This window comes from Varroa destructor, unplaced genomic scaffold, assembly GCF_002443255.2.
Source record: "Varroa destructor unplaced genomic scaffold, Vdes_3.0 BEIS01000004.1, whole genome shotgun sequence".
Classification (NCBI taxonomy): domain Eukaryota; kingdom Metazoa; phylum Arthropoda; class Arachnida; order Mesostigmata; family Varroidae; genus Varroa; species Varroa destructor.
Genome location: NW_019211457.1, coordinates 38,696,514 through 38,710,316, shown reverse-complemented (window position 1 = coordinate 38,710,316; position 13,803 = coordinate 38,696,514). Strand labels below are relative to the sequence as shown.

The 13,803-nt window shown below is 41.1% G+C and overlaps 1 protein-coding gene across 2 annotated transcripts; it reads left to right on the top strand.

The window, feature by feature from the left end:
* Positions 1–80: 80 nt before the first annotated feature.
* On the top strand, positions 81–12,413 carry LOC111248571 (rab-like protein 2A). Of its 2 annotated transcripts, XM_022801095.2 has the most exons (8): positions 81–455; positions 4,930–5,184; positions 6,062–6,091; positions 6,451–6,530; positions 7,592–7,671; positions 9,009–9,120; positions 10,949–11,130; positions 11,756–12,413. In XM_022801095.2, the coding sequence occupies exons 2-8, from the start codon at positions 5,078–5,080 to the stop codon at positions 11,798–11,800; spliced, it is 636 nt and encodes a 211-aa protein (XP_022656830.1). In that variant the 5' UTR covers positions 81–455; positions 4,930–5,077; the 3' UTR covers positions 11,801–12,413. The 2 variants fall into 2 exon arrangements, with proteins under 2 accessions (XP_022656830.1, XP_022656831.1); XM_022801096.2 differs by lacking the exons at positions 81–455; positions 4,930–5,184 and adding an exon at positions 5,640–5,858.
* Positions 12,414–13,803: the final 1,390 nt, after the last annotated feature.

Genomic DNA, 13,803 nt, shown 5'->3' with positions numbered 1-13,803 from the left:
TGAGCAATCTGTAAACGGACCCTCCATTTGTTGAAACAAGCCTGTATATACATCACCTGTGTCCTCTGATGGCTCTGCGTATGGCGGCGGTTCTCTACCCCCATAGTAGTCTCGAGTTGCCCGTTTCCATGGATACGGGGAACACTCATGTGCGCCCGCGCGTCTCACTCGACTCGAAGTCTTTCCACGTCAGATCAGAATACTCGAACCCGTTGCGTTCGGCAATGTCAGTTAGGTTTCACTACATCGTGCATGCCTAGTTCCAGCCAGTGGGATGTTGACGCTACTCTGAACATATCCATAAGAAACAAATTGTGTTGTGATTATTAAATTAGATTTCTATTCAGAAGATGTCCAAAAAATATCTGCACTAGGTAGGGCCGTGTAGCAGATACAAGTTACATTACAAGGAAGGTAGCAGGCAAGAAAAATCAATTGTCTCCAAATAACAGTAGGTGAGTGCAACACGATCGCCTAGAAAAGGATACCGCCATAAAAACTCTGTAAGCAAGCTCTCCGAACTTAGGGCGATCCTGAAAATTTCAGTGAATTCTGTTTGTTGAACGAGAGTCCAGTTGCTCGGGAAGACGAAACAGATATTTATCTTAACGGAGGATGTATTCGAAAATCACTAGGTGCATAGCAAAGGCGCTTTACGGATTCTATTTAAGACTCGATTATTTTATAGAACCGCTGTTCGATAACAGAAAAAATGAGCCTGATGAAGGGCACTCGAGCCTCGTAAATCACACGAGCGCGTATGAAAAAATTCTTTATGAATACGAAGCACCTGTTTAATGTACGCATAGACCATCAGGATTCTCTTGTGTTTACTCCGTTCATTTATATTGCAGCCAGATGCTCGATAGGTTTATGCCTTCATCATATGAGTTGAAATTATTCCCCTCGGATCATGTGAGCGAGAATAACATGTAAAATACTCAAAAATGTAAACTATTTGCTAGAACGTACATTGGATACAATATCAGCATATACTATGCAATAGGATCTTTCCCACGATAATATTAATCGCTACTTTAATAGAATCTCTCTCTATAAGTGAGCAGAAAACCACGACGCCACCCCCAACGAGCGGCAACAAAAAACGTATCGTTGCAGATACACATACTTTACGAAAATTTGGCAAAGCATTTGCATTAAAGAACACAGTGATTCTTATTATTAACCAGATCATTTACTTTTTGGCAAGCTGTCCACTAATTTTCGAAAAATAAACATGTTTTTGTCTATCTATATCTATCTAAGCTTTCGCTTAGCTTAGAAGTTTTACATAGCCTTCCTGTAATAGCTTTCATACAGATAGACATTTATACGAGCTACTAGATATTATGAGGGACACACAATTCCACCCTTATTGTCTCACAAATTTTGACTCTTTTTAGATCTATCTTTAGCTTTCCACTGTTTGGTGTTGTCTTTTATCTTGTTCGAGACAACCTGGATAAGCGGCAAACCGTTCCCGGTGCCAGGCGTGCTCCGTTCCTCTCTCGACGTTCTCATAGATCGGGCAGCGCCACCGTACGTTTTTGTCAGTTTGACACTGACGGCACTGATAACCAAAATATGGTTTTGCTAAAAGCATTGAATCGTCTTATTCTTTATCGGTTTCTAGCGCCTTGCTAAAAGAAATCAACCTTGGCTTTTAATTTGGGATTGAAACGTCACATACTTCTTAAACACGTGTACGTAGTGCACGCGATAGCGGCCCGCGGCTATTACTGAAGTCAATTTGTGCGAGACTGAGGCAAAGACCTGATGTTTGTCAAGCCTACTTTTCGGTTTGTTGGATTATAATGCCGTTACTGCCCCGTGCCCACTTGCCCTTCAGCATTGACCGCAGAGATAATTTTATAAACTTCATCATGCTACTGCGGCCTGACATTTCGAGCAGCGAGCTACAAAGGAAAGGTTATTATTGGGAACGCAAACTCCATTGTGATGAAGGCTCCTACCGTCCTCTTGTAGCTGCACCCACTCGAACATCAGCGAACTGTCCCTCAGACCGATCTTAACGATGATTTAGCAATCGCTTAGGAGATTCCTGCACACTGTCTATTTCATATGAAAATCCCATATAGATGAATATGTGTATATAAGTCATCATGTGTTGTACATGTATTTGTCGACATTTATCAAAAGCAAGTTGAATACGAATAAATACAAGCGCGTATCTTCTTTGTGCTGTAAATTTTATTCGTGTTTATTCAATTTACGAACGAATAGTTTTTCATATAAGAAACAATATATAAAGACGTATTTGTTTGGTATTATTATTGTCATCGGCATTTTAGCCTAATTTACCGTACCTGATCTGTAGGTTTATGTGAGTTACAAAAACGGCCATTTGAGACGAATGCAAGCGAATTTGTTAACGTTATCGTTGGGGTGTACATCGAATGGCTTACTTATCGAATCTTGTGCTTACTACTAGCCTGGAACCGAGTTGTGACTACCCGCAGAGTACAGGAGGTAGCTGTCAGATCTGTACCAGAGCTCTGGTTCTCCCACCACTTTTCAAGAGGGTACCGGCAAGTATGATTCGTAACTGAAGTATCGATCTCTGCCCTGTCATTGGGGGCAGGACGTCGCAGACTCTTCTACCGAATCTTCAAGTACATGCTACTCGACGGGCGCTTCTTTCAAACTCCAACTACCTAACAATCACCACAAGAGGACTTGCTGATGCTGACATGCGTTGGACCCATCATAAGCGTGAACCTGTCGCAGACAAGTGTTAGAACCTGGGTCATTATTTGTAGATTCCGAACTACTTGTTAACGAAACTAAATTGATACCATTGCAGCGCTCAAAACAAATGTGTGATACATGAGGCCCTGCGCCTTGGTAGAATGACGATTAAATTTCCGCTAATTTAAAATGCGTACCCTTTGAATATCGGGTGTTCGCCGTCACCCGCATCGTTACAGGCGTTTCAGTAGATACTAGACGGATCTTCGGACTTTGTTGCGCGCTTAATTCGCTGATCTTTTACTTAGTCCAACACAATATAGAAAAAAAGCTGTCACATAGCGATACGTTACAACAAGGCTAACTAACATGCGTTGGAATTCAATTTTACACGCTATAAGCTCCACAAATCTTGTTCTTTCATTGAAATGTTCTAACAGTCCAGTTGCCGTGTTGCAGTTATTTGCCTGCTCTAATATTTGATCCGTGTTACACTTTACCCCTAACTTAAATCACCATCCGATTGCACACCGATGTTTTTCTTAGCGTAAGTGTAGTCATTTCAAGACAGCGTTGTATAAGTTCTGGTATCCGTTGCAACTACCGATTAGTAAACATATTTTTCAACTTTAATTTTATATTCTGTGTCACTGCGCCCGTTACCTAGCACGGCATAGGAGACGAGGAATGGTAGTTAAGCCGAAGTACGAAAGCAAGCGTATCCATACATGGATTTGAACTTCAGCGATAAAGTGCTCTCTAGTTTAGGAGGAACACACGCTACCCACTGCGCTATTACGGGTATATACCTCGCTGCCTTCGCACAGTTATTCTATAATTTTACTTCACAATTGGTTACTCCACTGAAAATAATGTTATCCTAATAACTTCGTTACTTAATTCTTGTTAATCTATTAACTGCTTGAAGAAATAGTTGAGTTCAACTGCAAAGGTTCCAATGGCTGGCGGGCGTGCAGATTTTACTCGACTCGTACACGTACTGCGACTATGCACGCGACGCGATTCTGAGATTCTACCCCATCACAGGTCCCGTGCCCTTGTTCCAGCTCTCTCATAGGAATGTTGTTGCAATCTTGATACCTCGTTCAATCAATGGCCTCACCCCCGAGAAAAAATTTCATCTAGTGGAAAGATATGAGTCATAAATAACAAAATGGTTCAGTCATCTTAACACTACTGTTATTAAAGGAAAAACAAATTCCCCGGGGAAAAGTATTCATATTATCAGTTCTATCTTATGCTGGGCTTTTTCCAGGCAGGACAAAACTCTACCGACACCGAAAAGATCAATCCGACTCAACCTGATTTCTTTAGAGGGTCGGATCGGTCGGATAGTCAGACATAGGGACCTAATAGTATATAGAGCTTGATTCATCATCTATTAAATAAATTATGCCTTTGAAGTTATTATTATCATTAAGATCGGATTATTTGAGAATCTTCTTGGAATCTGCCCTCTGCTATTCATCCTGTCACAGAAGCGTAATGCCGAACGTAAGACTGGGCTGATGTGCATAAAAAAATATATTAATACGGATAGGGCTAAGTTGGTACGGTAGACCCCTTTACATCGTGTTTGTTTAAATAAAAAAAGAAAGTAACATTTATACGACAGTCATTTCTTTTCTGCTAGAAGTTCATGTTGCGAATAATTTCTATGTCTGCAAAGACTTCATGGGAGGCCCGTGAGACGTTGTACTGAGCGTCCGGATATCTTGACAGTTATTTATAAACTGGGGCATCTATTCATTTAGTCAAGATGAATCGTACAAAATGGCGTATGCTTCTCCATGAGTTCTCTTTTCAAAGCCACGTTAATAAATTTAAAGCCGTAAGCGGAATGCAATTGATTTGCAATATTGATTGATGAACTATTGATATGTCTACAAAGTTATTACTCTAACCAAAAACAAAGCTCTGAGAGTTTATAGTCAATAAACAATCTCAAACACTGACTAACTAGATAATAACTTTTTGTGGAGGGTACATATTGTTTCCTCTATGTTGTACATATAAGCGAAAGTGAGAAATGACTCGAGATAACGCTCCCAAAATTTGAGCAGTCATGTCTACTCAAAACGCTTCGACAAATGACAAGGACCTGGTAAGTAATGATAAGAACTAACAAAAATAAGTTGGATGTTTTCGAACTTAATATATAATTGTTAAGTAAGTAATATAGTGTATCCTGTTTTATAGATTGTACGAGCTACATTCTACAACGACGAGCCTAGATATTATTAATCGACCCAACCAGCTGGGCATCAGCATTTTACCTATTCAATCCTCAGCTGCCTTTCGAGCTGTGCCGATTCGAAGCTCGTCAACACCGATTGCCTCAAGAAAAATGAAGGGTCAGTTTGAGGATGTAGCTGATTACGAGCAGGTGGGAACAGATGGAATACAACGAGTAAAAGTCATCTGTCTAGGCGACAGCGCCGTTGGAAAGTCCAAGTAAGTCTCAGCCAATATGGCTAGACCAATTGGTATCATCGGAATGGTCGTCGGTAGTAAGCATTATGGGCAGACGGGATGTCGTTTTAAACAAAACTCTCAGTTTACCTGTATTTGTCTCGTCGCCCTGACATCGCTAACGGCCGCAGTGACGTTAGCGTCTTGAGAACTGCCCACAAAGAATCCAGCGTCATATCAGAATCAGCATCCATGCCTAATGAGCAGTAGCTGTCTTCGTCTTAAGGCCAAAGTAAGCTAAATGTCGGCAGGATGGCAGAATGCATTGTCTCTTCAATGGTGTAGTACCAGTTCTATCAAGCAATCACAAATATGTTATTCTACAACACTGAGTGTTGGGCAAAAGAGTTTCTTAAAGGAGATGACGCTGTTCGCTAAGTACGTGCTCCTATGCCAATGTGCTGCACCTGATTAAAAAAATTGTACAGACTCTATGCCGTTCATCTTATCTATGGTTATCGTCTTGACACTTGGTTTAGTTAGCAAGAAAAATTTTACCATTCTCATTGATTGCCATTGCTCACAGTGGACTACAGATCTTCCGCTGACAGCGGGGCAATCAAGACGAAAACGCGGCTGCTTTGTCCCTTCGCATGGAAACGGACCTAGTTCCATCCAAAACTGCTAAGAACTACAATAAGTTCCCCAATTATGTCGTAAGTGGACTTCCGCGAAAGCCAAAGAAGCAGATACGCGTAGTTATGAAAGCGTTGTTTGAAGTTTGTGAGCTAGGTTTGCATTCTAAGTTAGCTATCAGCTGAGCCGACGTGTGGAAGGTCTACCCAGCAGACAGGTTCTAACAAAAGATACTAATCAAGGTTAAATAAACGTAGTGTTTGTTGTTGTGTGACCGTTACAGGCTTGTAGAGCGATTCCTTCTCGATGAATAGTGAGTATTTGTACAGCTTTGTCGTATTTCTTCATTTCAACTTCGTCTCAATGACATGTATCTTACCATATAAGGCTATAGATCAATTGCGGCGCCTAATATATTGCCCATCCTATGGAGTCTCCGGGATGAATTTTTTATATAAGTGATATCAATACACTGCATGTAGCAATGAGGACGGGGTAGCTGCACAGTTCTATAGTATCCCCCTTCCCCCCTCGAGATAATGTTATCGATCTCCTTGTCATTTCCACGTTGATTTTTGTTAGCGTATAATGCTGCATCCACCGTTTTGTCGAATTAGACGTATTATACACTGAGGCACCCAATAATCCCTGATTGAACTCTACTACTTTCAGTAAAACCAGCCAGCTGTCAACCTATGCACTGACTTTGTTCAGGCATAAGACAAACGTCGATGGAACGGACGTGGCAGTTGGTAAGAAACATTCCTGTTAAATGTGAGGTAACATTTTGCATAAGTGCTCGTTCCTTCTTCCGTTCTATTTTCGCAACGTGTGATCCTGACACCTTCGGAGGCTAAAGGCTTTCCGAAAACGCAATGCCTTCTCGTATGTACCACTGCATTTATCTATACCCTGTTAATAGGAAGCAATCGACAATACATTATTGCACTATAAGCTCGATGTGTTAAATGCAGACCGCTCTTTTTTGTCCCACAGTGTTGAAAAACCTGGTTAGCTTAGTGCGCGCACACGAGCCCCATGGGCAGTTTGCCAATATCGAACAGGAACAAGTGTTTCGTTGCCTATTACAAACCAATAGGCACAAGTTACAGTTTGTTAGCGGCCTAGTCGACTTTGTTTTCACTGACTTTTTTAAAGGGCCAACGATTCGAAGTGACCCTTCGAGCGTTATGATTGCAGACTAGCCACATAATATTTGCACGTTGACTTCTACACTGAATCTATTGAAACATCATGAATTTCACAATTCAGAAGAGTCGCAAAAACTTTCTGGATCGGCTTTAATCTTAATTCGATAGTATCCTTTGCGCCGATATCGGTCATCGGAACGTATCATATATATATTTTTCGGTGATAATTTGCCGCGTCTTCGCTAAACAAAACAACTAATTTATATATAGAATTCGTTTCACAGTGCCTTTTTTAATGATGAGGTTTCCTTTCAACGTCCTTTTAACTTGCTTAGGCTGCATCTTGCCTGTTTTTCTCCACCATACAGAAAACCCTCTCGAGGAATAGTTGAACTGTTTAAGAAGTCAAATGAAGTAAAAATGTAATGGGTGAGCTCCTAAGCAATATCATTTGGCACCTATCCATAGCGCTAGAACTAGAAGCAACCCCCTCCCCGCGTTGGTGCAACCCGTTGCGAGAATTTCCCACTTTAGTTATTATTATGCGCGCTAAATCAAATCTGTACCAAGGAAGAAAGGATCGAGGAAGATTTTGCAGCTGATGATCGCTTTGCCTTAGACCAACAATCCGTTATGTGTGTTTCTATTGGTGTGACTTGCAGATTTTTGGGACACTGCAGGCCAGGAGCGGTTCCAGAAATTGCACGCTTCATATTACCATCAGGCCCACGCGTGTATTTTGGTAAATAAAATTCAATTTCATGCTTGATCCCTTTGACAAAAATCACTTTTGGACACCGAATTACAGTCCGAATTATTCGTACAAAACATCTGAGGTTCATTATTTGACACCAAGGCTTTCAATGGAAGACCGAGCAATATAGTTGAAATAAGTCTATGCCCCTTTTTTTAGTTAACTTACTGATGTATTCAGAGCGTTCTTGATCAGTCTATCACTAAGCAAAAGGAACTGTTTTGACGAAAAATGATAAATTTGAGAAAACTAATCAACGCTTGCTATTATAAACCCGGAGAATCCCATCAGCAGTAGATGAAGCCCTCTGTTGATTAATAATATAACCAACCAGCACGGAACTATGGAATAGCCCATGCACTTTCGAAAACTTCATGGCTTCATCCAGCTGTTTAACTTAGACACGTAAAGAAAAAGTTAAACCCCGCACATTTCCTATCCAAGTTTCAACATGATCTTTGTGTCGATCGGCTCAAAATAGGTCCAATTACGTTCAGGTATGAGTCGGTTTCAGAATCTGATGTGCGGGTTTTTCGTCCAGACAAGGACACCTTATTGATTTTGGCGCATACGCAAATCACCTGGTCCAGCTTGGTAGGACCTTCTGTACCATTGTAGCGCTAGTAAGTAGTTACCTTACTTTGTGCACCAAATGCTCGAACATCTTTTCTCCGCGCGCGAGGTCACTGTATGGACTAAGAAAGTTTGCTTTTATTAGACGTTATATACGATAGAGAGCATATGGACTACAAGAACAAAAGTAAAGCCGGAGCTGGCGAAGGTACGATTTCGATATCTCATAACGTTAAGGGCCCACTGAGGGTTCGTATGCCATACTAAGTAACTGCGGCAAAAGCAAAGATTATTTTTGACTAGGAACAGTTATTGAAGCTTACCCTGGAATCCCTCCGTATAAAGATAGAAACCTATTTTCATTACTGTTCTTAACTTTCTCGTAAGTTAGAAATATCCAGTAGCCTATCCAACGTGAAAAAGCCGTTGTTGCCTATTAGATTTTAGTTAACTGAGAGCAAATAACCGGAAGGGTTGTTCGTTCGCGAGCAATCAATATCGGGCTTACCAATATCAGCTCAAAGCTTTGTCATGACAAAGGACGCTTTTGAGCTATATTGCATATGGATTTCGCGCATACATTGCCGCACCAAAACAACCTTCCATACGCCACCACACGCGTGGTGCATAGTAAAGGATGACCGAAATAACCTATGGGACAGAAGGAACATTGGGTGAAAAATGACTAGTTTCTCCTCCACTAATAGCAATTACTACCACGAGTTGTGACGTCTGCAATCTGATCTATTTAGGTATTCGACGTTACCCGCAAAACGACCTACAAAAACCTACAACGCTGGTACGAAGAACTTCGAAGGCAACGACCCTCGATCCCGTGCATTTGCGTAGCCAATAAAATCGATGGTGAGTCTACGACTGTACTGTATATAACGGAAGCGTAGCATTTGACTGCTCTTTCTTTCTTCAATCTGCAGCGGCGGTTCTTCCTATCGAGCGAAGATTTTGATTATATTATGCCTAGTGCTAAGCTGTTCGCAACCAAGATAAGCAAAACTAGTTTTATAATTGCAGCAGATCGATAGACCCAGTCTTCGTAGTTAGAGGGGTGCTTGCGCTGAATGTGTAGGGCCTGCAACGTTGTTCTAAGTTATACGGGAGTGTCAGTAATTAAACATCGTGGCCTTGCCCGCTGAAGACATAGCAACGATTCTATAAACAATTATAACGTAATACATTTAAGCAATGTTTATAGCCGTCACGTTGCGATATCTCGGGATGTCAGCTTTCATACACAATGGCAGCATATAAAACATTTAATGTGAAATTACACCGTATAGTACCAATATTCATTACTATAGTATAGCTAACGTATCGTCTTAGATATCGAGAAAATTGGTACCTTTAACAAATCGAATCACAGAACTTGTTTTTCGTACTATAACATCAGACCCCTTGACCGACATTCAGCCCAGGTAGAAAACTGGGTCTATCGCTGTCCTGCGTCTGAAAGGTTTAAAATTTAAATGCAACGTCGGATATAGAGTTATCATTGGTGATGTCGTGTTAGCTTGAAAATGTAAGTTTACGAGCCAGTGATATATCTCCTAACCTGTCATAGTGTTTTGCTCAGCCGAATACAAAAAGCTGAGTGATAGCAATACGCCATTAGTGATCTAGTCTACGGACATAGTAACCGATGTTGGTACCCTGATCAGGGCCACGGTCACGGCCAGCCCTCCATTACAAAGTGTAACCGACCTGCCCGTCTACCCGCTGATGTCTTTTTAACGCTGAACTATCCGACTGCCTTGCTCCAGATCGCGGTATCGTATGCCGCAGATAGCCTCGCTGCCAGTTGTCACAAGAAGCCAAAACCCGTTAGACGTACGTTAAACGCTTCCACAAGCCTGCTAAACGTCATCGATGCCCTCTCTCTTTCCCTCATGTAATATAACCTACGACGGCAAAGATCGCATATGCTTTTTCACAATGAACAATAGTACAGCTGCGTTACCAACATAAGTTGTCATAGTTAAAGGGCGCAAAGGAAACACGTAGTGATGCACGTGTTCGCATCTGCAGCTTACTGCAAGTAAGAGCAGCGGCACGTCAGCTGTCGACCTTATTACGTACCTTAGGGTGGTAATCTACGTAACATCTCAGGACTATTGTAGCGTTGTTCCATGACTAGGTATAGTATAGGTCAACGCGAACATCTCGCTAGCTCTATCTATTGAAAGTACAGCCAATCTGCCCCTTTTCTTAATAATATTGCTACTTTATCTACGAAGTCCGTATTTGCCTACTTATTCGTTTACTTTAGCCGACAGGGCGGCTTATTTATTTTAGGGCCATAAGTGTTTCGGCTAGATTGACCAGCCAGTTTGTATCGTGACGAGTTTCCTCTGCCACATCAATGTAATCCTATATGATTTCCCGATTGGCCGAAATCTCAAACGGCAGGCTCGGCAGAGGTAAGGGGATTTTATACCAGACTGTTCACGTGTACCTTACTAATGGCAGCCTGTGCTGCTTGTCGTAAGCGATGTAAATTAGCGGGTAAATCAGGTTGTCTGCTGCTGATTCAGTCAGCTCATCCGTACTAACAAAAACATCATTGGCTATCAGATGTAACGGTACTTTGAGTTCATCTGCTAATGCTATTTTTGTCGTAATTGAAAAACAAATGTCCTCGTTGCTCTCAGTGACAAACCATGTCTTTTTCTCTTAGCTGACTACGACGTCACGCGCAAAAAATTCAATTTTCCCGCCAAGAACCAATTGCCCATCTTCTACGTGTCAGCGTCTGACGGCACGAACGTAGTCAAACTCTTCAACGAAGCGATTCGAGCCGCCGTTCAGTACAAGAGAAACCCGACAGATTTTGTCGACAGCATCCTTGAGGAACTCGAGGTAAGAAGGCAAACAAAAATATTCGATTTTAACTTAATTTCTTTATATATGAATATATCATTAGTTTTTTAAATAGATACACGTTCAGGTTACAGGACTAGAAACTATTTCTTAGTTTATTCACTATTATGATTATTGTTGGAGCTTTGAAACGGTGCTCCCTGCATAAACCCACTTTTGCCTTGATGGTAGCGGATCCTTATATTTTATTACAGTTAAGTTACCCGTACTGTGCTCTCCAGTGCACTGCGCTATATATATATATATATATATATATATAGAAGAAGTACTGCCTAACGTATATGAAGCTTACATTGCATGTGTGTGAGAAGGGACGATCTCTATGAACAACAAGCTATAAAATGTCGTAGCGAACTTCTACGTAGTTTTTAGTTCATAGTTATAAATGTCTGACCCTATCGCTTCTATAAAATGGTAAAGCGGTCTTCGGACTTTCGAAAGTTTTTTAAAACCTACATCTTGAAAAGCGTACCGTTACTGGGCGCCTTCGTTAGGGACGACCGAATCAATAAGTGAAGCAACAATATCAGCTTATGTCCCTATAACGCTTTTAGATTATTTCAGTTTTATAGCTAACAAATGTATATTTTTTGTTAACTTTCAGGCATTGCCAAGTGATAACGATAACGAAGACAGTACATCAAAGTGACCAGGCAACCTGATTAACTAAATACAACGATAACATTGCTGCGACCATTACTTCTGGTACTATTGACTGTGGGCACCTATTCTGCTGTCAAAAATAATAGCGCATCCTAGCTATCATCGAGCGTACGATTTTATTTACCTGCTGGTTAATATAACGGAATAGGCTTTGTCGAATAAATATGGGTCGGTAATGTGCCCCGTTCCCCATGACACATTACACTTACGAAGCACACAAATACCTTTACTTGATAGTGGATAGCCATGTGTGTCATTACCAAATTAAGCAAAACTTCAAAAGCTGTCACGCATAGGTTCAGAGAGATACTTGCAGCTCAAATTCCGATATTCATGCTGGACAGAACGAAACAGCGCGACGAGAATTGACAAGTGTTCAGGAAACCTCTCGCCATGGGGGTCGTAAAAAATAGAAGAGGACTGCATACGGTCGCTTTAAATGGATTCAAGGAACTAAGTGTCTTAAAAGAGGAGCCTTAGATTTCCCCGTTAGCGTGACAAAAGGATGGCATTGACGCCGATCTGTATCTATATAAAAGTACAATAAACGTTCTCTTGCAATAGAACATGAGCTTAGAGAATATAGAGAAGACATAGCACATGGTGAGTTTGTTTTGTCGTTAATAGTACCGCACTACCTGGCTACTAATCTGCGTGGCGAAACTAACAAGTTATCGACTGTTCAATACATTACTCATTCTCTAAACAATAAGATCTGGAGGGAGGTTCCGCAAGATGAACGCTCATACAACCCACCTTTTCGTAGGGTAACAGGTTCTATGAAGTCGGAGAAACCGGTCTCAGGTTTGGTTTTCAGTTGAAACTGGGTGAATCTGTAAATCGTTCACTTACTATACAGTTATGTTTAGTATACTATAGCAAAGTAATAATATCATGAGACATAATAGGGTCTTCCCATAGTGCCACAGACATTATTGCTCATTAGGGAGGTACCTGCGTCGAAAGGCTTCAGCCCCTCTAAATAATCCTAAAGTATAGTACTGTTATTGAAGAACCATAAGTAAGTATAAGGTGGTAGGGTTTCTAATTACAGTATATAGTAAGTAGAGCATTAGGGAATGAGAAAAAACATCATTTCCTATACATCTTCAACATCAATGTGCAATGAACCGAGTCAAGCACATCTGCATATCACCGCCCCTCGCGCAGTCACTATGGTAATGGGGGGGTCACGAGTATATCAGTATCACCGTTCAATTATCCGCGGTCGTCGTATCTCGAGCAGTTTGGCTTGACGATTCTAGACCTCCGACATCTTCTAGCCAACCCGCTCAAGAGTCGAAATTTTCGACCATTACTTATAAGCTGATGCAAGCAAGATAGTATTCAATGATACAGTCTGTAAAATCAGCACCGAATAACATATCTCTCAAACCCAAATACGCCAAACAGTTCTGTAACCGAATGGTCGCTTGTCTATTAGTTTTCTTAAAGGTCTACCGAAAAACTTGCTAGCTAACTAATTCCAGTGCCATATCACTTGTTTACCTAGTCAAGCAAATAACCTTCAAGTCTTTGTTTAGTTATACGGTATAATACTTGTGCTAATAATCGCTCAAGATGAGCAGTTGCTGGTTTCTAATAAATTATCTTTTCGATATATAAAGCACATTAGGGTGGTAACTTTTGACTTTCGAAGAAGCCGCCGAACGGCGTACTGTCGAGCGCTAATAGTAATAATAAGCACTTCCGGAGTGACCGTCTGGCAGTTAAAGTTAGTCAAAGTCCGATACAAAGACGTACCCTTCTGAACTAATAAACACTATTTCTAACAAACAACCTGTACAGTTGATTTGCCCTCATCGTCGCCCTCATCGTGGGAGAAACGTTGTCTTAGCCGGCGTACTTAGTAGCTTGCTTATACTGCAAGCAAAACAATCTGCTTTCATTCTGACTTCATCAGAATCGTTATCGCACTCTGGCATCGTAAGAGCCCAATTATCTTGTCGTCGTTTATGGCTTTTCATT

Excerpts from the sequence above, each read along its gene's own strand:
- LOC111248571 (XM_022801095.2), top strand. The coding sequence starts at position 5,078 with ATGAAGGGTCAGTTTGAGGATGTAGCTGATTACGAGCAGGTGGGAACA. Across the intron at positions 5,185-6,061 it reads AGCGCCGTTGGAAAGTCCAA|GCTTGTAGAGCGATTCCTTC; the intron begins GTAAGTCTCAGC and ends TGACCGTTACAG. Across the intron at positions 7,672-9,008 it reads AGGCCCACGCGTGTATTTTG|GTATTCGACGTTACCCGCAA; the intron begins GTAAATAAAATT and ends TGATCTATTTAG.